General features: G+C 37.4%; 1 protein-coding gene across 8 annotated transcripts in view; it reads left to right on the top strand.

Moving 5' to 3' along the window:
- LOC117162164 (uncharacterized) overlaps positions 1–26,993 on the top strand; it is a 144,352-nt gene that overhangs the window by 34,808 nt on the left and 82,551 nt on the right. For 3 of the 8 annotated variants that reach the window (XM_076625632.1, XM_076625639.1, XM_076625643.1), the window contains exon 1: positions 4,848–8,331. The exons of 2 other annotated variants lie outside the window; for them this stretch is intronic. In XM_076625632.1, coding sequence (XP_076481747.1) covers positions 8,122–8,331 — 210 coding nt within the window. In that variant the 5' untranslated portion in view covers positions 4,848–8,121. 3 more of the 8 variants (XM_033344031.2, XM_033344026.2, XM_076625629.1) reach the window with 3 other exon arrangements.

A 26,993-nucleotide genomic window follows, 5' to 3' on the forward strand; every position in this document is an offset into this window, starting at 1 on the left:
TAAATTTCAATTGATATAAACTTATTTGTCTTAGTAAGATTTACGTAACGACAAATTGATCAAGCGTCTATAACTGTAGTTTCTAACTAGCAAGTACTAATAACACGATTGAAACTTTGAAAAAGAGTCACGAATACGTCATCCAATCGTCGTGAAAGTATAAAACAGTGTACGCGAATATCGTGAAATATTCTCTTGGTCTCTTGGCAGAGTCTCCGTGTTTCGCGTTGAGACACCATCGATTCGCCTCTGAAATCCATTGTGGCAAACATTAGACGCTAGGATCTCGTTTAAACGCAGATGTCCCACGACGAGAGCTCTGGTTATTACCTAAATTCGGTCCGTGGGTCGATCGACCGGTGCTTTCTGGCGTTCGTTAACAAACGTATTCAAGGGATCGTCGACGACGAACCCCCGTCGCGAGTTAGAGTGCCCTTTCCGCGAAACGAGCCGCGAAAGAAAAGTCTGAAGGGAGGAAAATAAAAGGAAAGAAGAAAAGAAAAGAGAAGAAAAATGAGGTTTCTATGGCGGTGGCCAAGTTGAACGTAAAAGAGAATACGGGTCAAGCTTTTTTTTTTATAGCGGCAATGGCAATCCGGCGATAATGCAGCCCGATTCTCCCTCTCTTCGGGATTGTCGTCGTGCACAAGAGAAGAGAGGATTCACTGAAAACACATCGTTATTTTCTCTATCCGCAATTGCCCCAGCGGGGATCTCACCTTGGTTCGGGCACGCTCTCCTCTGCGTGCGTTTTCAGGGTCACGCTCTCGTAGGAAATCAGGAGTTGCTATAAACTGGGGGAACACGGGTAGATTTTTCTAATATTTTAATATTGTGTAATGTATAAATTAAAATAATATATCGAAATGTATTTGAGGCGGTCATTGGAAGAATGGTATAAATGTAGAGTACCAGTTGTTATTGGTGCATAATTGCTAATTATAACTTATAATAATGAGGAAATAAGAGTAGTATAAAAGAAAATATGATAGCTAGAATCCTTCTTCTTCTACGTGTGTTTCCATGATCACGCTTTTACGAAATCGTGAGTTGCTGTAAACAGGAACTTAGGTAGATTTTTCAAATATTTTGACGTGTAACATATAAATTAAAATAATAAATTAAAATGTATTTAAAGCGCTCATTGAAAGAACGGTGTAGGTGTAGTGTGCCAGTTATTATTAGTCGTATAATAGAAGTTATAATTATAGTAATCAGAAGATAAAAGTAATTACGATAGAAACATCCGAGTAAGTTAACGTTATTATAAAAGAAAATATAATAACTGGAATTCTTCTTCTTCTACGTGTGTTTCCATGACCACGTTCTTACGAGTTATTGTAAACCGGAATTTAGGTAGATCTTTCAAATATTTTGACATGTAACGTATAAACTAAAATAATAAATTAAAATGTATTTAAGGCGCTTGTTGGAAGATTGGTATACTTGTAGTTATTATTGGTCGAATAATACAAGTTATAATTATGGTAATCAGAACATAAAAGTAGTTACGATAGAAACATTCGAGAATGTTGATGTTATTATAGAATAAAATTCTTCTTCTGCGTATGTTTTTTATTGTTACGCTCGTAAGAACTGACGAATTGCTATAAACGATCGTATTTGGTGGAACATTTTTCCCTTTTTTGAAAAGTGTAATAGAAAGTGCAAAAATTTCATAAAATAAAATGGATTGTATCTCTCGATGTTCCCTCAGTTTACAAAACCTCTTCGTCTTGATAAAATAAAAGCTTCTCGACGCTTAGAATTGTATTATTTTCTTTCTTCTGATCTGTGTAAGATATGGTGATCATTTTGATTTCTCATGCGTCGAAACAAAGATCTCTTTGTTGGAGTTGGATGGGAATATGGGGATGCGGAAATATGAAAAATTTAAAGTCATGAATGATAGTCATGTTATTGTGGAGGCACGAGCTTTGGAAAATTTAGTATTTCAAGAATGGCAACGTTTATTTGATCGTATTTTTCGTCCTTTCGTTTTACGATATTCCAGCATTTTATCTCTCATTTTTGCAGCTTATCCAGAAATTGCCGATGATTTTTAACTTTAACTTGTATACAGGATGTATCGTTGCTTTTATTAAAAATTCGTAATAATATAGAAATATGAGAAATTAGTAAATAATTGATTATTGACAAAGAAATTATTTTTTAGTCTATAACTAAATTGCAAATATTTATGCAAGTATATAATTTCTATGATCATAACTAAAATAACGAAATCTAAATAGAGATCCCATGTCGCTTGCTAAATATTATAACGAATAATTTGCTTTGGCTATTTTATGTATTTTTGCATATTGCCGTTCTATATATTTTTATATCCTTCGATTTCTCATAAGTGTCTAAACATCCGCCGTCTAATTATAATCAACTATGTTTATTTTTTCTTCATAAGCAAACGAAATTCTGGTTATAGAGAGGTTAACGTGTTTTCACCGCTATTTCCTCGAATAAAGCACTCGGCCGTGCTGTTTCGTCGAACAGAGACGAGTGCATTCGCGTTTTCGATAGTGTGAATACGTTATCTGACGAATCGCATATGTAGAACCGGAAACGTTTATCGATTTTTCATCTAGCCATTTCTGATATCGGTGTAAAATGCAGAGATAGGCCGGCACATCGCTCTAAATTCATCGGACACAGTTGTCACGATACTTTGTAATATTTCCTGCTTTTTTCGTTTCATTTCGAGAAAAATCGAATTTATTCACGCGACAAATAAAAATAATCTTTTTCGCGTATTCGTTCCTCGAGCAAAAATTTTATCACGTTGCTCATGGTATTTAAGGCATTAAACATCGCGTTTCCATCATTTTCATGTTTCAAGAGGGAAACAAATCGTCGAAAGGAATTTCTAACGCGTTCCCTCAGGTTTTCGCTTGTTTTACGCTCTAACGCGATATAATTTGCTTAATGCTTGTCGCAATGACGCAGAAACAACGTAATATACAATTCCATTTAGATATTAATTCTCCTAGAAGTCACAGTGAGCGAGTAATGAAAGAATATCGCAATATACTGCAGTGTTAAAGAGTCAAAAATTTATTACATGTAAATGATACTTGTATAAATGTATCTGCTATATATCTTCCAATTTACTCGGCAACGGCCTTTATACCGTGTTTCATCTTCAAATTCTGTTTTCGAAAATTTCAAAAAGTGGAAAGTATTTAGGAAATTTTATTCGAAATTTTCATTAACCCATCGAAGCTTGTTTGAAATTTGAAATTATTGTAACGGTACATATCGGGTGTACTTCTTTGAATACAACGAGCGTCAATGAGTTAAGAAATTTCTTTTAAGAAATTAGCGATTAATTCGAAAAACGATGGAGGTCGTCGTACCCTGTAAAGAGAGATTGCGCTAGACTTTAACTACATGTAATATTCATTAACTCTTGACTGCAGTTTAAAGCTTGACTCTACTTTTAAACACCCTATGCATTCGTAATTAACTATAAACCCAATTCGTTGTACGGCAAAACTTGCGAAAGCAAGTAAAAAATTTTGCAAATTGTACAATTAATGAAATTTCTAACAGTTTGTGAAAGTAGCTTGGTGAACCCTAGATACGCTATCCCACAATTTTTCTCTTACGACCAACAATGCAAATCGACATCGGGCTTTGCTTATCGGCACTCTAAGCCAGAAAGTTTCAAGCCACCGGTCATTGGCTATTGCAAACTCGTAAATCGAAAAAATCGTTCCAACATTCGACATAAACGAACATTTACTCGATCGAACTTTCACGAATCTGCGAATATACGACTCGAAAACGCCCTGTCTATATCTCTATGAATCAACCGTTCAATTTGTGCCCGCAGCTTCCGATCCATACTTCCGAACGGTAAACACGGTCAGCTTCCGTCGTTAGCGTTGTTCAGCAGCGACGAATCAGCAGAACACACCTCCACGTTGCATGCAATACTAGTAGCGAAATCTGTAAGGGATCGATAAAACGGGGTATATCCTTTGCACGCGTCTTGCGACCGCGAAATTCTTGACCGCGGACGTTCGCGATGTTCCGCGGGGGGTGGTGTAAGACTGGCATGACGTGCGTGTGTAAATACGTGGCGGCTACGTCGCCGCGGCTGGCGCGTACACGCGACGGAAAGAGGGAGGGATCCGTTATTGATCTTTTCTCGTCGCGTACAAGCGATTCCTCTCTTTCTATTTCCCAGAGAGAGAAACGCATCGAAGCAAGCGCCGACCGAACGGTCGCGATGGCCTACCTAGAACGAGTCACTCGCGACGAGAGCTCGACGCATAATGAGAAAGGCACTCTCGCGTCGCCTGTTCGGAGCAAGCGTTGCGCGGTTCGGGCAGCCTGACCGGGAAGCGTGGCCAGGCAACGGAGGCAGCCGAGCGGCGGCGAAGACGACCGATCGCTGCCGAGCTCGTACGTCGTCCGAGCGTTCGTCGCTCGAAGCCAGTGGCTCAGTGCATGCACAGCGGCCGGCCGGCGTGCATAGTCGGTGATAGCGGCAGTACGCTCCCGGCCTCGAATTCTTCTATCTTCGGGGGGATATTCCTCTTTCTCTTACTCTTTTTATTTATTGCCACATTTGCCTCGTACGGAAACGTGTACGACGGAGGAACCATCAAGGGAAGCGCCCTCGTGCTCGAGCCGACGTCGGCACCGGGCCTCGGGGCCCGGGGGCCAACCCGTAACACGCGGTTATGGAGCTCCTAGGCTCGTCCCGGTGCGGAAGCAGCTACGATATCTGTGCGCGGGCGTTACCCCGTCGTTCTTCTCTCGCGTACTAGTTAGGACGGCACAACGACAGTCAAGCCCCGTATGCTCCGCTAAAGGTATCGCATCCAGGGTATCATTCTTACTCGCGGATATTCTATTCGATTCTACTGCGATCTCGATGGACGCTTCTCTGGTGTCTCTATACGATAAGGATATTCCGAAGCTGTATACAGAAGTCGAGTTGCAGTTGTTGAAAGAGGATATCATCGTCTATTGACCATCGTTCGATTGTCCCTTCGCTGTCGGGTGATACGGCTTTTAAGTGATACGAGCGTATGTTTACGCGGTGCGTCCGTACGACGAGGAAACGATAGTGCTTGTTGAATTTCCATACATGTCGATGTTGATCAAGATGTATGAATCTAATCGACTGAAATGTAAATAAAGCTAAATCGCTTAATTTCTCACGTCGATGAAAATGAATAGGTGAAAGGTGTCCCGGAAGCTTCTCAACGAATCTTCTTTCTTTCCGTCTCTTTTTAAATGGCAAGAATTAATCGTACGAGCAAGAGACATTGGAGCGATAGGAAGCGCGGAAACGAGTACACGTAACCGTGGTTCCCACCTTTTTCCAAACCCCTTTTCCTCTCGTTTCTCACCATTTTTTTTTTTTCTTTTTTTCTCGTGACCGTACACTCTTTGAGAGCGCACTCTCGCCACACGGTTATAATTGCTGCTCCGTAAGCTGAAAAAAAGTCTCGCGGAAAAATCGAGGTCGAAGGGAACAAAGAGGAGGACCTTTGTTCTTGCCCATTTTTATTTCTTTTCTCCTCCCTGGCCTGCACACAGCGAAAAGAGAGATTCTTACTACGGATTCGTGGTATCTTATCGAGAAAGAGGGTAGCGGGAGGATCTCGTTGTTTACCTGATGTATTAGACGTGCCATTAACGACGACGACGACGACGACGCGACGCGATGGAAATCGACAATGTGGTCCACGGATAGATCATCGAGATTTCCAGGTTCAGCGAGTGAACCACGTGCTCATCATCGTCTCGATGCTTTTTTCGAAATTCGTCGACGTCCGATCGAAGGAAATACGAAGGAAACGACGATTTACACGTTTCTCTGTACTTGTCCGTGTTCTTCTTACACGACGTATGTCATTTTCCTGATATATTAACCTTTCGTACTCCGCACGAATCGATTGACAATGTGCCTATTGTTATTTGGTTTTGCTTTCATCGATAAAGCGATGGAAAAGAAAAGAAGTTCACAGTGCACAGGTAAATTCGTATCATAGATACTTATTAGGTACTTTCTTTCTCCTAAATATATGAGATTTGGCTTTAAAATACTCCACCGTAGAAAAGTGCTGGGATCGTTAACTGATCATATTGAAAGATTTTGCAAAGGGTGGAAAGCTAGCAGATGTATTTAGGGAGCAGCGTTGTTAGCACGTTCCGTGCCCACTAAAAAGCAAAAGTTCTGCTATATCAGAATTACGTAATGTTCAATATATTAACATTTTAAATACGATTTTGCTAGCTTCACATAATCGTGAATAAAAGCCTTCGCAGGTTCCTCGACTTTGAAAGAACGCGAATGGTGTTTCTTTATCGTTCAAAAATTATAACAGAAATTTCGTTTGCTCGTAGAGAAGAGAAACTGCAATCAGTCTTTAGTTTTTAGTTCGATCTAAAAACTAAAGACCAATAACGAATAGACTGCAGGTATATTTCTTGGTATATCAGTAGAATGATATAGTAATTAAATATAATATTGTAGTAATTAATAAAACACGATTAGAAGGATATACCTACATAGATATACAAATTGCGTAATCTCTAATCGTAAATAAACAGATGTCTGTTGGTTAAAACAAGGCTGAAATTGTTACACAAAATATTGCAACAAAAATAAACGAAATCAAAGGGAAACTCTCGAATATACCTACTTTTGGCCCAAAATTCAAACAGGAAGTGCATATCGGAACATTTGTTTCAAGAGTGACGCTAAGATCTTCCTAGCGCCAACTTTTTAACCTTCCCCATACTACGAGTCCTTCTCTTCAGCCGACGAAGTGTTTGCTTTCGTGTGTATACGATCTTGGACCACGGGGGACCCGAGGGGCACGGGGCGCGTTAAAATTCCAAAACCTACGTTCCCACGTGACCCGGACACAACGGCGCCACGAGACATCCGTTCGGAATCGAGATTAATGTCTGTCCACGAGGAAAATCGTTCGATCGACAATTTTACATCGTACGGACCACATGTGTACCCAAAAAATCGGTTTCGTTCACCTTCTGTGTGTGATTCGCCCAACATTTTCCTATTCTTTCTCTCTCGTTATCCTAGTCATGGTGCTCCATTGTAGGACCACTATGTGTCGTTAGATGCTATCGTGTTCGTAACTTGACGGCAATCGATAGTTTCCTCCGAGGAAAGGAAGGAGAGAGCTGCAGCTCCTCCCTCTCGACCTTCTCGAGTTCCGTGGAGACTCGTTTCCGACGTACTTTCCTGGTGGTGCAGGTGATATGCGGTACCGGTGGATCGTCGTTGGAAGGGACGGTCGTCTGAACGGCGTGCGACACGGGATCGATCGAATGTACGCGACCACGCGACCACTAGCCGATCTCCGGATCAGGACAAAGCTGAACCGTGTCCGGGATGAGGCGTTCGAACGTGAAAGATAATCGGTCAATCGTGTCGAGAGATATATCTGAACCAGCTGGCTAGATGTACATCGTAGTAACGCGAATGTATAGTAGTACGATCGAGTAGTTAAAACGGTGAAGTTCGAAGTCGCGGTTGGATAACGATAGGAGATACCTGCATGCGAAGACAACGATCTGGGAGATCGGAGGAAACAGTGTGAAACAGTAGTGAGGAGCTGAAGTGCGACAGATACGTGAAATTTAGAGGAAGAATAATCAGAGAAATTTTAGCACAAGTGATAAAAGTGCTCGAATAATTAAAAAAAGAAAGCGCGATAAAATCAAACACGACGAATTACGCGAGAGATTAAAGGCGCAAGCTTTGAAAACGCTCGCTAGGAGAACGTTCAGCAATTGAAAGAAAAAAAAAAAGAACGAAAGAAATTAATTACATTTCAAAGAAGCGAATAAATTATCGACGATTCATCGAGGATAAAAATCCGAGATAAAATTGGAAGAGTGTAGCGGAATTGTATAGTAGAGAAAAGAAATAGAGAAACAAGATTGAACGAAACGTTTGAAGGGATAATAAGGTTAAAGCGTGAAAAAGATAAAAAGGGGCGGAAAACGAAAAAGGCAGAAAAGCTGGCGTCCAAAGCACGTGAGGGTGGCTCTCGCGGGACTCGGACCCGTCGACGAACAAATGGCGGCTCGTTGTCCAGCCGAGGAAGCGCGACGGGCATGCAGTGTGGCCTGTGCGCTGTCGTTGCGGGACTTTTCCGCCGAGCCATGTGTATCGCCGGCAGCAGACGAGGTTCCGGCGAATCCTGCTATCAGGAGCTTACCGATGCCGAAGGGCGACGACATTCGCAGATCGCACCCATCGAGACCGGTCTGACTGCGGCGGAGATCGCGGAACACGTTATAGAGGCCGTTGAGGCTGTAGAGGAGGTGAGACTACCTTTACCACCCACATATCTAAGTACTCTTACTTCTTACTTCCCATTGTTTTTTCTTCGTCCGATCGTTTCGTGATTTTTATGTAATGTTTCGACCGAACGAATGTGGATACACGTACGAGTCATCTAAAAGCGCTGTCCGGTCTCTGAAGGAGCAAACATTTGTTTTTGATAGTCCTAGTGTACCAGTGAAGTACGTGTTTTAAAAAAAGATTAGAGTTTTATTGATTTAGTACAGGGAAGGGATATTGAATAGTATTGGGTACTTTTACTTTTTAGTTTTCAGGATGTAAGTGTTTCTTATTTTTCCAACGGATTCAGAAAAATAGGATACTGAATTAGAAGTAATCGATATTAACACTGCGACTACTATTCCTTAATACGTATTCCTTAAACATATCGTACGCAGTTAATTGGGATTAAAGTAATGTGGTAATAATAAATAGCTATATGTAGCTAAATTTTCGATACGATAAAAGCAAACATTTTAATATCGAAGATAGTTATACGTGTTGTTAGTAATTGTAAAAATAAAAAAACTGATGCCAGTCATTTTGACAGGCTTGGTAGTTGCGGTGTTATTGGATTGTTGAAACGAATTGAACGAATAGCGTGTGTGGCACGTACGATACTTCTTGCTAAACAGTTACTTTGTCGCTTTTTCTCGTGCAAGATAATTGAAAGTGTAACAAGCAGAAGTCTGTACAGTCGGACAATTTTGTACGTTACGGTTGTTTTAAACATAAATAATTAATTGCTAGCTCTATCTTTTTTTTGTTTGTAACTGTCTCCAAATTTAAATGTTGTTAATTCAACGGCTGGTTGAATCAGACTAGTATTTCGTAAAGTTTTCTTACCATTTATCCTCGTGAATCTAAATATTGGTTGAAGAAAAGATTGATTAATTCTTCCAAATACAATATACGTGTATGCAATTAAACGTAATTTTCAAAATAACGCGACATAATGGTATAACAATTTAACAATTTTTATAAAAGTTATATAGGATAACTGCACCTAACGTGGAACAGCTGATTTTAAAGACGAAATAAGCAGAAAGAGGAATAAAGAGACTTTCTTTTCAATGAAAATAACGTTAAAACGCGACAATATTGATAAATGTTCGTGTGCTAATAGTTAACTATGTAAAAGTTTAAGTGGCGTAAAGTCACGATGAAAGGTATTAAAAAAGTCAAATCCGGCGAGTTAAAAAAATAATACTTAAGAAATTTGTAAAGAGATCTCAAAAATCTTTATTTTTACCATGAAAACTGAATATCTATTTAAGTAAAAAGACAAATAAAGAAATATTTTCCATTTGTTTCAACTTATATTATATTACATTATATTATATTATATCATATTATATTATATTATATTATATTAACGTTCTTTATCTTCTACACGTTGAACACGCGAATGACGCACCTGAAACACATTAATCGTGATCCCAGTGAAAACAGCGAATACATTGGACACATTTTTCACTATTATTGTCTCTTTTGTAGTTGCCAACACAAGACAGATACAATTCTGTATCATAGTCATTGGTAACAGTATCATTCACATGTTCCGTATTACGTGAATACTAGATATATACGAATACATACTAAGAAGAAAATTAATTTCACGGTAAATTTCTTTTGGACACTCAAAAACAAACGTGTTTCACGATAAATCATGCAAAAATAATATTTTCTAGGTTGTCTCCATTAAGAAATTTTGCTACTTAACTTGCTTCTCAAGAATTTTGTTACGCTTTCAAACACAACGATCAACTGCATTCAACGACAGATTTTCAAATAAAGCTGAGATACCAATATGCTTGCCTCTTGCTTTTAGCGAAATATTTTACGCTGTTGCCGATTGATTTTGTTAGTTACTCGCCGAGATATTGCGCTGTTCCATATTGAGTATAGTTGCCCTATCGTCTCGTCAGTTTTGAAAAGGTTAAAGCAGATATAAGAGAAAGCTTATTGTAACGAGAATTCATGTTCGGTTAAATCTAGCAGAGATTTGTTAGGACTTGCAGCTCTTCTGAAAAACGATCTAAATATCTAAGAACCGACGAGTATTTATACTGTCGCGTACAATTTTAACGATAACCACTTGAATAAACGCCGATGACTAAGAAAATGTCAAGGATCTGGAAATACTTCAAAATCATCAATATTCAATGTGCCGAATAATGTTTCGAGTCCGTTCGCTATTTCGAATCTCGAACATCCCTTCCCCCATACCATACCGAACGCGCCTCTAAATCCAAATTGCGACGACATAACAGCCACTTTATTTTGTAAATGCAGCCCCTTGCCAATTCGATCCTGGCTCGCGTTTCGATGTCAGGACTTGGTGTTTCGTTTAGGAAATGCCCTAGATGCAACCATTGCCATGATTAATCTAGTCCCCTCCCTATTTTTATCGTTCATTATTTTGATATCCTCGATCTTACGATCGTCGCACGAAATTACCAGTCCATCTCCAAATTTCGCACTGTTCCCACGTTTAAATCGCGTAAAGGGGTTGCAGGTTAAATCAAACTCGCAATCGTGTTTTCAAAGTGAAGTAGTCGAGAACGAATAATATTATTCGAGTTGATCACCTAGTCGAATTCCAATTACGAAACGTTCGATGGAAGGGAGCCAGTGTTCGTAAAAATACTCGCCAGACCGATACAACGAAGTAAACATAGAGAGCAAAGTGTACTGGTTGGAACAAAGGGGTGCAATTTTCGTGGCTACAATTTTATTTATGTCCAGTATAGTTAGAGAGAAGAAAAATCTCAGCACCTTGTTCTTAGAAAGCAATCGCGATGAATTAATTTCGAATAAACTGCAAGTGCAGCTCATTCGTTACATCTTGATACAATTGTACATTTCTTGACTTGTTCTTTGATTCGTACGTAAAAATGTACTTTAGGCTCCTTTCCATCCAAGTATATTCTAACTTTGATTCAGTCCCTATCGTAAAGTATAGAGAAGCATACGCAACATTATTATTATTATATTGTTTATTATTATTATTATTATTATTGTTATTATTATTATTATTATCGATGCATCAGTGGTGGTTTTTATTCGATATTTCAACTCTTTGCATGGTCGGATTATCCGGAAAATGTCAATTCTTTTTTTCCTGCCCATATATTTCATCCTGAAGTAAACGAAACGATATAATGCTAGACAAGGAACAACTTTTTACTATAATAGAAAAAATGAAAAGGAAACAAGCTTATGAATTATCTTAACGACATTCGATCGCAACATGTTTAAAAATTGAATTATCTACGATACACACGTATTCATAATTAAAGAACACATAATCCACTATCGCAATTTCGCCGCGATTGGATCTCGCTCTCCCACGTAAGTAATTGTCACAGAATGGTCAATGTGCGTGCGTCATGTCAACTTATGAGAGTCACGAGCTGCTCGTATCGGGGATTAATTTAAGATCTCCCCATATTACGAAGGCTACTGCACTTTATACAACGCGAACTTAACCGTAGCCGAGTTTTCGAGCCTTTATCATCCAACGTTTCTGTCAACTCGCTCATCGAAACGTTCCAGCACGTGAAACTACGAGCACGTGAAACTACGAGCACGTGAACCCTCGATGACGTCGTCCGACCAATTCTACGATCTCGTTGATATTTCTTCCCCGCGCTATGTAGTAAATACATAACGACTACATACCTATCGTGTCCGCGTTCGAAATCACGATAATCGACTTTTAATATAACCGTTCACGTGCCACGGTGGTCCTGCCTCTCTTACGTCATGGCCGGTCGAGTACGCCTCTCTAACACGGACGAGTTTACGTCGAGCGTGTAAATCGAGCCTTTCCTTTCTTTTCCCATTCGCACCTTATCCGTACCTCTGCGTGGCGAAGTTTACACCCCAGCGAGTCTAGGTCAGGACGATGACGACAGCACCAACGTTTGACCTTAAAGTCTAATTTTAAAAATTCCCACCAGCAGGAGAGAGCGAGGAAGGAATAGAGAGAAGTACACGAGAGATGCAACGAACGAGATATATGCGATCGCCACTCGATGAAACAACAAGCATTATCACATTTATCAACGCGACCGATATCAGTAGCCGGCGTTGTTCGGCAACCAAGATTTTTTCACTCGATAAAGAGAATCGAGGCGGTGGAGCGTATCCACCGACCTGCTTTCGCGGATCCCTGAAAAAATTTCATTCTTAACACAGTCGAGGCTGACAACAATTCGTATTCGTACAATGGCCAGCGTAAATAAGCATTCCAGCGCTTATCACAGAATCGTTCTACGAATATATCGTATGTATATTATACGAAACTTTGTGGAATGTTGTTAGCACTTCAGTAAAGAACGACTATGGTGATTATACTATGATAGTAAAATTTGGAACGAATTTCAAGATGTATGTAAAAGTTAGAAGATCCTTTTTTCCGAACTTGGTAAAAAGTTAATATATAACGCGAATAGTAGTCTTAAATGTACAATTCGTGCTAAATATGCTACATATTTTTGTTCCTTAATCGTACCTGTTTGTATAAATAAAAAGTATCCCACCCTTGGTGATTTTTGCGGAGTATATTTCCAATAAATATCTTTTAACTTCTATATACATTTCCAAGTTGCTTCCAAATTTTACCAATGTAACAACGATAGTCGTGTCTCGTTACAGCGTTAAGGAAATTCCCAAATGTTCTCCATATAATACGTACATGTATATACAAAAAATTTTCTAACTGCGTTGGAATACTTTTTTGAGTCACTATATTTGACCAAAGGGATTAACAACAGGGCTCTAAAAAGACGTTAAGGAGCGAAAAAATTGATTTTGTCTTTTTCGTGTTTCCTTTTATCGGTAAAAGTATTCTCTTTGCAATGGAGCCGAATCCATTTTCCTCGAATAAAATTATTGACTTGGCAATTCACCATTGGAATCGTGCATTAATAGCGAAAGTAAACAATTTAACTTTGAACGCATTTATCTCAAAAAGTCGTTTTCGCATGCCGATCTCTTTTTTTCAGAGCACGTCGCATAGTATTGAGCGAAAAATATTCGCGAAGTTACACGCTTGGAACCGAATTAATATCGACGCTGTGTGCACGATATAGCGAAATAGCTCGTAGCAACCACAACCTCGCTATCCGCTGCCTCGTCAAAGTAACACGCGTGTCACATGGTAAATCAACCTCCTAACCACTCGACTAGCCTGTTAACGCATTATCACAATCGAAGGGATTTTGCAACTATAAGGAGTCTGCCCGGAGCAGCTAACTTTTCGGCGATTTGGACGAGTCGAAAAAGAATTTACTTAGTAGCTTCATTCGAAAGTGTCGTTATTTAGGTAGAAGTCTCTCAATTCCAACTACAACAGCTGATGGTGGCAGTGAATTTTTTCACTGTATTACTGACAATTTATATCACTCTTCTGTTTTCGATAAATATGATTTAAATATCGGAGCTACGCCATTCCTACACCAAAAGAGAAACAAATTCAAAGTAGTAGAATAGAAAGTATTCAATGAAGCAATGAATAGAAAATGGATGGAGATAAATTTGGAGATTGTGTATGGGATTTTATTCATGAAACAGTAAACGTTGATATTTGTGATCCACGCGAAATCATGTTTGCACGAGGAACTATTAGAAATACATTCTCGTGAAATTATGCGTAAATGCTCTGAATCTTAAACGTTATTTCATCGTGGCTCTGTTATTACTAGATATAGAAATGCGTATAATACGAAAAAGTATATCAAATATTCAAGGTATAGCGCTTTCTATAATACTTCGTAGGCGAAACACTTCTCTACCGAAATTTTACTTTTTTAATTATATTCTCAAGAATATGAATTTGCATGAAAACACGCAGTTTTATCATCACGATATCCATGGTTTTACGAAGCATTCTACTTTTTCTTCGAAAGAGCTGAATCATAGCAGCCTCTACGATACAGCAAGCTCTTAAAATCGGTCAGGCGTCAAACTTTAACTATGTCTATGACGTATGAAATTGTCAGAAGTGCGAGAAGATAAGGTCCCGAAAGTTCAGTGAACGTTGCATAAAGCGCACACGTAATAACCTGCACATGTAACAAGCAAATCAAATTGGTCAAAGTGTCGAAGTTTGACTACCAGAACGTTTCTTCTATGTACAAACGAATTGACAGAAATTTTACGAACCTTTCTTTCTGTTGATCTTTTTTATCGTAAGAATGATTGCATTCATGATACACGCAAAATGAGGCTTTCACGTAACAGTTAGATTATTGTAGATCAGTTTTTCAGGAATCCAAAATTACACACCGATTTTTTACTATACACAATGTGTCGTCGTTAACTCTTGCGTTGCTCGAGGATCGATTGTATTTATATTTGATAATATCTGGCTCATTTCTCTCTTCAAATATCGCTAACTACTGACTTTTGAATCAATTCTAAAAAAATTTATATGCAGCACGATATACATATAATCGAATTAAATTTTATGACAAACATTTGCATCGATTACGAGCTTAATGGTATTCTTGTAAGGGTCTTGTAGAGCAAGAGCGGTATTTGAATAGATGCTTCCGCATTTACGAGTCGAGCGTTTTGCGTTTGAATACAGATAATGGATTGTTACAGGATCGTAACAGGAATTACAATGGCGATTCGTTTTCTCGCTTCAAAAGTAATCTTAGAGTGGATCGTTATTGTTTCTTTCTTCCACGTGGCTGTGCAGAATTGCTTGATCAAAATTCCTGGCCGTATTCCGAATATCAGTCATTCTTTTCGCCTTTTTAAACTCGAATGAAACGCAACAAAGTTACATGGAACAAAGGGACGATACGAGAAACAAGTTCTGCTAAAATCTGAGTAATTTTGCTAACGCAACGATCAACACTGCGAGGATGTCGACACGTCCCGCTACGAAATAAAAACCAAAGTACAACACTCGCGAAAGATGCATACAACATTCAAAGGTTTTTCATTTTCCAACTTTTATTCGTCGTCGTAATAATTATCGGGGCCATCAATCTCGATTTAAATGTTAAAATAGATGCGTACAATGTATAGCAAGCAGATCGAGATCCTTCGTTTCTGTAGTCGTGCTTTTTTGTTGTTTCGTTCCAAGAGCTTGTAACCGAAGTGAGTTGCAAGTTTTTGCTCAGCAATTTTTTTGTCGTTTAATGACACCGCTACTATGAAAACAGTAATTTATGACTAAATTAATGGACATTTATAGATTGACGGAGAACCTAAGCGCGCGGAATTTTTACGATATTTGAAGTATCTTATAACATTTAAAAAGTGTAATAAATGTCTAATCAGATCTTACTTTTATAGTTACTTTTATAGTTCCTACTATAGTTTGTAGATCTTACTTTTATAGTTATAATTAGTTTATGTTCATAGATATATTTTATATAATTTTGCACAAATCTCTTCGGTACTTATCGATATTTATCATCTCCATTGTATCTGTTAGTCATGGTTGAGCATTTTACGTTAGTACATTATATCTGTACGTTTGTAGCAACAGGAAATAAATCTAATCGAATAGACCGATTCGAAATAAGCAATCGCGCGACTGGGCCAGAACATTTTCAATTCAGAAATCCACGTACATACGTGTTTAAAAAAAATTTTAACAAATACACGTACGTTATTGAGCAACATATCTATATTAGGTAATTTGTATATACAACGATTGTGTATGCACGTGTGTATCAAAGATACGTTCGATGCTCGATCGAAAGAGTTAGACAATTTTCACGAGAAAAATTCGATTCGATTCCGAAACCGGTGATATACCCGACCCATATCGACGAGTATCATGCGCGGACAATGTGATTTCTCTCGTAAATCACAATAATTAGCGATATAGTAGTTCGGCGAAATAGTCTGATCATTATTTCGCGGAGCACTTGGTACACGGCAGTTAAGACTCGCGTGCTCGTAAACTACGCGAAACAAGTTTATGAGACGGGACGATAATACGGTTATCGCAACCGCTGTGCCTGACCTACCCTCGAAAATAATGTAATCTTCCCTCCGCCTCGAACTTTCAACAATCGGACAAGAATTAACAGTAGAACAGAGACAGACGGACATGGCGAAAAAGAGGAACTTTAACGAGCATTCACGGAACTACGTGCACGTACAGGTGCTGCTGCTCAAAGGTATCTCCAGTTATTTTAGCAGCTCACGATCAGTGTAGATACGTTAACATGCTATGAATATTGTATATAAATTACGTAACCGTCACAGATTACTTTTTATAAGGCTAAGGTTTAAAGTAGCAAAATTAAAACGAACAGTTCGATGAATTTCATTAAATTTTATGGATTTTATTTATATTATATTTGATAGATTTCATGAAATATTTCATCCGCAGCATGAAATAACAATTATAGTTTTTCGTGTATATCTTCGGTCTGTATTTTTATTTCTCCGATTATAATATTAAGTGTTCTATACATTTGTTTACCGTATTGAGTATAAGAATTGTCCACCCTTTTTATACAATTTTTTATAATCCTTTCCTGTGTGAGATACGTTCATTGAATTTGCCGATCCATGCGAGGACTATGCAATTTCAAATCTTTTCTCAGTGCAATTAAAAAAAAATGTCAAACGAAGAAAGTGAACGATACAAATAGTACTATGTTTGTAGTACTATATTTTCATCTTTGTCAGAGATCTAATAATTAGACTTCGGATGCTTACGCAAAAGCATAGTTTCATATATAACTACTATTTTCCATATTGCATATGCTTCGCATATTGTCTTAATTAAAGAGAATATGCGTACGTATGTTAAATATTTCTTCCATGTCTATCTCGTGGTTGTATTTAATTCCGATCATGGTTGGCTATGTATATAATTACAAGTCGGAATATGTACGACGCAAATATTCATAGATTGTATTACACATTTGATGTATGTACTCGGTAATTGCAACGAATAAGTTCACACGAAGGTAGATGCAATGTTAAAAAGAATACTGGTTTGCGCGACGTGTGTAAAATTGCGAGTATAATCGCGCATCGTAAATTGTGGAACAGCCAAATTACGCATCGCAATGATATTATAAATTGTAAATTGCAGCGAACGTAGATATGTATTCGTTTGATTTTGCGTATTCGATTTATTAAAGTTCGCTAATTCCATTGTTTTTTTAAACGAGAATGCATTTTCTACTTTACATAGATCAAAGTCTCTCATCATTTCACGTAGAATCGAGTTTAAAATAAATTGCAGAAAAAGTGGAACGAACGTCGAGGATCTTGTTTATTAACGCAAATCGAGATAACGAAACGCGAAGCTTTTTCGTCGTAAGATCTGTATCGTTATTGAACGATAAAGTTTTTTCCATCTATGTAGATCCTTTCTTCCTTTTATGTAGTTTTCAGCTTCAATTTGGTATACTGGAGGTTTTCATTTGGCAATATCTTTCGCTTCTTTTTTTGCTTGCAAAACTGCAGCGCAAAAATCCTGTGGTCAAGTGTAACGGCAAATACTGGAAATGTTTTTCGATTGAAGCAAACTTGTCGAAACCTTTGAAGAGCACGAAACTCGAAGCATACCGATAAAAAGCTTTTTGCCTCTGTGATTGGACGAACGGAGATTTATCGTTCTTGGTAAAGAATAAATAAAATATACATAAGTATACAAAAGTATATACTTAGGAATGTTTTTTCGACGATGAGAGTCGTTAGAATTTTATTCCGGATTTATGCCCTTCTACCGTGAATTTCAGTTTATTTTGTATATTTCATGCTTCTGTATTTCTTTTCAGAACCAAAATTGCATCAAATATGCGCACATATAATTATATTGTATTTACCGTTTATGAAGTAAAATGAGAATATAATAAATGGAAGAAATTTTTCAATAACAATTATACTAATATAATTTTTTTGTAATCACTTGGAATCACACTTCTGTAATCATTTGGAAATACACAAGAACCTTGAAACGCAATTAGAGGATAGAATAATATTTTTAAATGCTAATATTCTTACTATCAATATTCTCGATTTTGGTATTTTTTAATATAACAACAACGCATTTCTTATATGTTGATATATCAATATAGTATAATTTTAATAATATAATCAAACCACGGAGAAAGATGTTTCGCGAGAAATTCCCATTTCTCTTCTAACTCTTTTTTAACAAATTATAAGTACGACATATTGACAAATTATCATAACATTATTGGGCCCTCTAGTATAGTACCTATGCTGATAGTAAAATATTCGGTTAGAACGACATTTTTTAGGGGTCTTCCGAGGTCGCTGGAGCCGAAAGTGAGAGTCGTTTTTCACGGAAATAAGACGTCAAAAATTTCCATCAACCTGTTGATGTGTGACGTCCTCATGGATTTTAACGAGACCTTTTCTAAAACTTGGTGCTCTTAACCTACTGTGTGGCACGCTCTGTATACATTTGAATCGCGAGCATTGCACTAGGTTTGAGTTATTTTTTAATTAGTTAGCGTTCATACAATGAGCGCCAAGCTATAAGCGACAAAATTAGCTTACCGCTTACAAACTTTGAAAATGTAACATTGCACAGAATGCACAGAATACACACAATACGAGAAGACGCATCTAAAGCATCTGAGCTATAATGCTTTCTACGATACTCGATAGGTAAAACAATTTTCTACCAAAATTCCACATTCTAAAATATATTCTGAAAAATATGAATTTGCACAAAAATCCGCAGTTTGACGATCACGATCTTGCGCGAATTTCTAAAGTTAAAACTTTTGTCGGCCAAATGTTCGCAAGGACGAATTGTTAAAACCGTTCATTTCCATGAAAAATGATCCTTATTTGCGGCTTTGGCGGCCCGAAATATCGCCGCCTGAAAGCCACATTCAGACCAAAAATTTTGCAGTCCGCATCCTAGCATTGCATCGATGATTTCTAGACAAATATAATTAAATGTGCAAACTCTGAGAATCTGGTAACTGGAAAATAAACATGGCACATGTTTCAAGAAACATCCGTATTCTCAATTGTCTCGCTTCATTTAATTTCTTTCTTCTGAAAAGAAAAAAGAGAAAGAGAAAACGAGAAGACTTTTCGATAAAGCTGTTACCCATTCCTGCATCAAAGTCTGTCGATGGGAGTGCGGTGCATTTATATCTCTAAGAAACAGGTTAAATCTTTTGTCTGGCGAATCGAGATGATTTACCATTGGCGGCGGAAAGTTGCACGCTACCACGGTTCGAAAGCGACTGTGACCGAACAGTAAAAATCGGGTCAATCTCTTATTGGATCTATGAAACGTGCCTTGACTATAAAATAAACGAGCGTTGTGCGTGTACCGTACTCGAATTCCATCTCAATCAACGGCGTCGCGTAGGCAAATACGTTCCTCTCCGATCGAGGTCAAAATAACGAAACTCAATTCGCGCATCAGTCGTTGTTAAGCAACGCCATCAATTTGCATCGAATTAGCCACGCTCCTTGTTCATTGTGATTTCGATCATTTCTTCCTTTCTTCTTTTTTCTCTTATTTATCGTTTCTCGTTACTTAAGCTGGTAAGATACTAGTGGCCACAATTACATGTATTCTATAAAAACAACCTTATTGTTAGATCTTTCGTGATGTCAAAACAAAAATTGCCAAAATCGTTTATGTAATTTCATATTATAATATAAAAGAACACTGAAGATACGTCAAACGAAAATTTTCTTCTCTCGAAGTTTGGAAGAAATGAAAATTTCCTTTTAGAATTGTGTTTTTGACTGTGAAAAAGTATAAACTCGATGTTAACTTTGTTACCTTTTCGCTCAATATTTAGTGGATTTCCCTTTATTTATGGCTATTTCTGTTAATCTGTTAGGTATGCTATCCACTAACTTATTTAAAGTTTCTTTCCCTTTTTTAAATTCAACGATATTTTCTATAGATGACTTCTGTTGGTCGCAAACTTTTCTTGCCAGAATTCCCCACAGATTCTTGATCGGGTTCAGATCAGGACTCGATGTTGACCATGGTAACAGTTCTATTCCGAAATTGTACAACCACTTTTTCGTAGCGGATTGTATGGATAATGTTCTGTATGAATAGTTGAATAATTTTCTATCTTCTATTCCGACCATGAAAGGCAATAGTTCGTCATGTAATATCATGATATCCTGATATCCTATCAGTTTACCCTTTGCAAAAATAATTTCGCTTAACATATCAAGCTACGATCACTGGTTTCTTGGAAATATTAAAGATATAATGCAGAAATTGTGTTTGAGTCTATAATTATTCACAGCATTGTATACAGGTATCTAAATACTATTTCCATGCTTAATAGTTAATGCTATTAATAATTAGTCAGTGCAGTAAATAATTAGTTAGTTATTAATTAGCGAATTAGTACAGTTTTGTATACTTCTATAGGCATCGTGAATGATCTATTTCTTCTAGCAAACTTGCAATTTTTTACACTGTGTTCTATTAATTAGAAGCGATCGTGCAGGCTGAATGTACATATGTACAATTGACTAATTTCAAAATTGACATTCTGGCACGATGTATCACTTTTCCGCTTTAGCAATTGTTTTATGGATACGTGGCAAAATCATGGAGCGCTGCGCAGTTCAAGAAAAAAAAAGAGAAAATTATCGAAACATTTTGTCAAAGTAATTCGAGTATTCTTATCAAAATAATTTCGATGACGGTGATGTCGCGCAAGTTACGTTAGCTTTTTTATCATCTGGTATCGTCCTATCATCTAATCTAACTGATTTAACTGTACTACGCTTCTTCCTCTTATGGGGTTTTCTTAAAAGTAAAGTGTATGTCAATGAACCAAACGTAATCGAGCAGCTAAAGGATGGTATCGGAGAATCGATAACGAACATAACTTGCGAAACGTGCGAGAATGTAACGAAGAGCATTCTTCGATTAAAGGCTCGACTTCCTAGGCTCTTTGTCAATGTCATTCTGATATTATATTCCATACATAATGTCCAAGTATTAATGAATCTCTTGTATCGAAAACTGATGATTGCCGGCTGTTCTATCTTATCTAAAAGTTATTGACAATGAAAATCAGCCACCTGTATATCGTATCTTTGTGTCGCGTCTTGTTTCGCCGAATTTGATTCTGTAGCAAAGTAAATATTCCATGGTGTTGTTGACGTTGCAATACTTACGGGCTTTAGGATTCTGTTCTTCGATAAAGTGCGAAGGTGTAATGTTAAGACTGACCTTATCCCCAGTCTAGTTATTTGTGTCTGTTCTTTTCTATGAAAGTCATAGCCGGGCTTACTTCGTGTACGTTTCTACTGGATTTATGTACGAAGATGTTGCGCTTCTGTCAGAAGTTATATCATTCTTTTCTTATCATTGTTTTTACGAGGCGTTTATTTTTCAAGTTTTTATTAGTAGTTGGCTGTTAGAGCGTAGTGTTGCTTTTATTTCTCAAGTCTTACGCGATATGGTTTGGCTGTTGGTGGTTTTTTGCTCTAATGGAAACCGGTAGAAGGTTTCATTAAATATTTTATGCACCTGTTTATTGGATGCTGGCTTATTCTACCGATAACAGAGTTTTTTTAGAATGTTCGATAATATCAGTATCTATATTCTTATTTATTAATATCTTCTAATAACCTTCTAATAATCCTTAGGGGTCGCAGAATAGAGCTTGATTTACGGAATATACTAAATCGCACAGCCTTCCATTCCATATCGTACCTTCCTGACCTTACACTCCTACTTTGACGTTACTTTGATATCGCTCGATGTTGCTTGGTACTTTTATTGCCAACATTCTTTTATGCTTATTTGTAGACTTATCAATTCAAACCTACTTATTACATCCCAATAGTCTAAACTGCTCTAAACTAATTTATCGCTATCTATAAACTGCGCATTGGATACTTTTCTTGTCCTATTCTTGCTCTTTATCGTCCTATCCACTTTGCTTGACCAGTTCACGACTTAACACTTTGACCGCCACGCCGAAATCACATGTTTCGCTCAGGACGCCACGGGAGTATTTTTATTATTCAAAGCATATAATGGCAAAGTAATAATAAATTGATGATGTAAGACAATATTCTTCCCCAATGGACCGTGTATCTTATTGGTGATCACGGGCGACCACCGTGGCGCCTTGGCAACAGTTGATAGCGACATATTATAACAAGGCTTCGTTTATTTCAACAATCCATTCGCATTCGTTATTCGCACACTTCTAATTTCAATTATATATATGATTATATATATGATTAAAGCAGCATTTACGATTATTTTCTAAGCTGTGTTTATAATAATATTCGTAGATTACCCCTCAAAGATATGGATGCAAACACAGTGCACCGTTAGATGCAAGATTTGTTCTCATTTTTTTATTGATGTTCTGATAAAAATGTTTAATTGTTCAATGGGGCACTTTTTGTTTCAAAGTATCTTCTATTTATCGGTTATATTCAAAATGCCCTAACTGTTAATTTTCATACTATTTTTACAATTGTAAGAAGTTCAAGCGCTCCGGTCACCAATGGCCACTGTGGCGTCACAGGAGAAACCGTGACCGGTCATATATGACCAACGTGGCAGTCAGTCAGAGTGTTAAGCAAAGCACCAAGCTTTCGCTTAATATTTCTTCTATATCGCACACGCCTAATCATCGTGTCTCTACACGGACTTGCAGCCAGATATCCATTGCATAATTGAATATTTTTCCGATGTTCTATGCAGAGGATCGAAGTCACAAGGAGAACACGTGGTATGATATTTACAGCCGGTTACGAAAGTCTATATAACACTTGCAAAATTTCGTGTGTACGATTTAGCAAAGAAATTAAAAACGCACTTTGTCACAAAATGATTTATATTCATATATACTATAGCTATTGCTTACGCATCGATACAATTATTATTTACGTATTTACGAAAGGAATGTAAAAGGTTGAAACATTTGATGGATTAAAATATCGGGATAAAATTATTACAATCACGTCACGGTGGCAAATGTGTTAATAAATTATCCATTAATCATTATTTCTGTCAAATAAATATTCAGAAATATAAGACTCTCGGTTACACATGTGGAATATTAGTCAATGTTATTGACAGTTTGGAAAATCGATAGACGTAATTTTAATAGAAGACAGATTGCCAGAAATCCCTGTCGCGATACATAGAAGCACGAGGTTAATGAGGATATTGACACAAGAAACAGATGTTCCTGTTTTCGCAGCTCATAAAGCCATACACAAAGGCTATAAATCTCTCGCTCATAAAATGATAACCATTCATGAATTACCAGAAATCGATTATTAACGGGAAACAATTTACTACGATTGATTTCATGATCAATCATCGGCGATGTAATCGTAGTTGTAAAGCAACGCCGTAAATAAAGATTAATCTAAAATAATCATCAAATTTCTCTGGTCAACGATTCTGGTGCTTTCTAGTGCTCTACACTTCTAGTACTGGTATTTGAAACCGCACTTATTAAAAGTGTCAATTAATTCTTGGACATCGGTTAACAGCACAAAATATCTATAATCTTTCCTTACAAATAATTTTGTAACGTTATATATTTCTCTCAGGAAATATAATAATTCATCGATATCATCCATTGTTCTTCATTACGAATTATTAATTTTACTTTTCGTAATGAATTAAGTTTGCGTCAAATATGTTTTTGTACTCTCGCGTTTGATACTTAATATCACAACTGGTATCGTACGCGTAATATGTTGATTAGAAATTAAAGTGGGTTGGAAAGGAACAGAACAGCTTCGCCGGTAAAAGATTCGACGTTATTTTCCGATCGATTCAATAATTGTTGGCTGTCAAACATTAATTAACAAGGCCGAGTAATTAGACTGTTTGACCGTGGAATGACCGATGAACGCAGGTAGCTTTGAATGCAGTGGCACAAAGGCGCGCCACGGTATCAATTGATTCATGTATATCATATCGCATCGTAACAGCAAACGAGTTTTCGAATATTTATCTCGGGGTAACGTGACTCACTTGTCAATACGGTTTTGCTAGCACCTTCGTTAAATTCATGCTACGATCAACCAGGGACAACGGGTATATATTAATCGCGCGTCCGCTTTCGAAATGCTCGAGAAACTTGGAACGCGCCGCCGTGGAATTTCAATCGGCCCACGTTCGCCCTATTCGAATCGACACGATGCGACGCGTCGCGATTGACAAAACACCAATCGATTTTCGCTTCAAACGGGCCGCATTGCCAGAAGCAAAACTGAATTTTTCCGTTCGGTCTCGGTTTTCAGTAATTCCATTAAAAAATTCAATTTTCATGAAATCGTTCAAAAGGTTTCCGAGATTAAAAACGTACTGGTATTTAAGGATTTATCGTTTCTATTTGTTTAAAATTGGAATATTGTAGTACGGTATACTGTATTTTTTATTTGTTTCAAAGTATTTTTAAGAAACAGCAACTTTTTATTTGAAGATCAAGATTGTCCAATAATAGGTTTGAAGTTACTTGAAATGATATGCTAATGAAATGATGTTTTTCAATCGGTTAAGGAACGTTCAGGCTTCTAGTTTTAATTGCAATCGACCAAGTAGATACGTTCCTATTTTTAGCAAGAAATATCCTTCGAGGAAATATCGGCCAACGATCTAAACAATTCGATCAATAAACTGAATATCAAATAAGTGATCGAAAATTCAAGGTCTCATTCAACAAATTCTTCTGTCGATGGAATGTTTCGAAGATTGATTTCCCGTTAAAAACAACATTCCATCTCTAGTTGACTAAACATTGTAATTATCTGATATAATCAGTTGAAAGTCAGCGATCCGAAGCAACATTCAATGTAGTACGTACCTCCGCCTTGGATTGGCTTTAGATCGTTTCACGCGTTAGACTCGATTACGAGCGAACTGTCCTTTCCATAAAAAATCCGCAACAGAAATTTAAATTACCCATGTATTTCTTTCTCGATATTCCAAATACTTTGCGCATTCTCATATTTCATTTTCGAATCATTTTAAATCGCGAATCACACGCAAGAGTCATCAGCAGTCGCATTTATGAAACTGTCGGAAGTCCAATAAAGGTAGCCATTTTTCAGCTATTGAATTTAAAAAGAAACTTTCAGTTTGCCGTCCAAATGGCTCAATAGATTGGAAGGTTGAAGTCACACGATCGATAAAAATTATTCTAATAGCCGACGGTTCTTTCTGCTCCGGGGCAAGCCTCTACGAACAGAATCGACGAGCATAAAGGACATAGAGAGCGCGTAAAAGTTGGTTTTATATAGAGCGCGAATGCCGGCAAACCGGTGGAAAGCAGAAGAAGCGACTGCGAGTTACTCGGCTCGATGCGCTCGTCGTTCCACTTATTCTTTAAATAGTGCGAGTCAACAAATCTCGGTTCCATAAAGTTCAGAATTTGTCGCGGGAGAAACCACTTCGAAGTTTCTTCGTTTCTGACCCGATTCACGGAAACACCTATATCCCCTCCAGTTATCCTTTTTTGTCAGAATTCAAACAACCGACGAAAATATCCGGGCTACGGATTTCGCAATCGTCGTTGCACGATGCGCACCGTGATTCTTCGATTTATCGCAGAAAAGTTTCGTCACCGTTCAGATTTCCTCCTTACTTTGTTACGTTTCGTTCGTTCGTTCGTTCCACTCTCATAGGTGAATGGAATTGTGATGACGTTAAACGTCTGTCGAATGTCAAATTTGACGAGCATACGGTAGCTTAGGAATGTGTACGGACACTTATCATGGAATTTCTTTTATAAATTTATCGTGTGCGTGATACTAAACCTTGCGGAACTTCGTTAGCACCGTAACGAGATACGATTAGCGTGATTATAATAGCTAAATTTTAAAGCAATCCATCGAAGGATGTATATAGGAGTTACGAGATATTTATTGATATTATGATACACTCACTGTGAAATTAGTATACAGCGTGAATTATTCGTTCGATTCGTTGTTATAGTAGACTTAAATATACTATTATACCTATAAACATACTCTTCAATTCTTGAAATTCTTCACTTTTGCTTGGACAAAATATTGCGATAAATGAAACAAATCGTTCCACGAATGGATGATTTCGGCGACATTTTGTCAAATGCAATTTTGAGCGAATACAAGAGAGTAAACAATTAAATACAAATAGATCGTGGATAAAATTTGTTAAAACTCTGCAATGCGTGTGCTTAATTAATTACCGAAAACCGAATGGATACACCGAGTAATGAAAATAACGCAATATTTCTTCAGCATACCCGCCCACACTGCCAATGTCGGAAGAATCTTCTCTTTAATTAAAAGACAATGAACGATAGAACGAAATTCCTTAGGATTATGTACAATTTCATCGCTAATAAAGATAAATTACAATTTCAAAGTCTTTGAAATTGTACTTGCACTGACTTTCACAAATTTCTCATTACCAAGGAAGATGTTTTAATGGCCATTAGCAAGTACAAGAAGACTGAAACTACATAAACGATATTCATAGTTTGATCTCGCGTTGACTTTATCAAAGATTCGCATCTTAATTAAATTATTGCATTGTCAAATAGATTTCAATTACGTTTACGTTTATATATTTTAGTTGCGTTACTGTATGCCCCAAATTCGTTTGTAAGAAGACTTACGTTTTAATTTTACTTCGAGATTTATTTTT

The sequence above is a fragment of the Bombus vancouverensis genome, chromosome 2 (assembly GCF_051014615.1).
Source record: "Bombus vancouverensis nearcticus chromosome 2, iyBomVanc1_principal, whole genome shotgun sequence".
Lineage (NCBI taxonomy): Eukaryota > Metazoa > Arthropoda > Insecta > Hymenoptera > Apidae > Bombus > Bombus vancouverensis.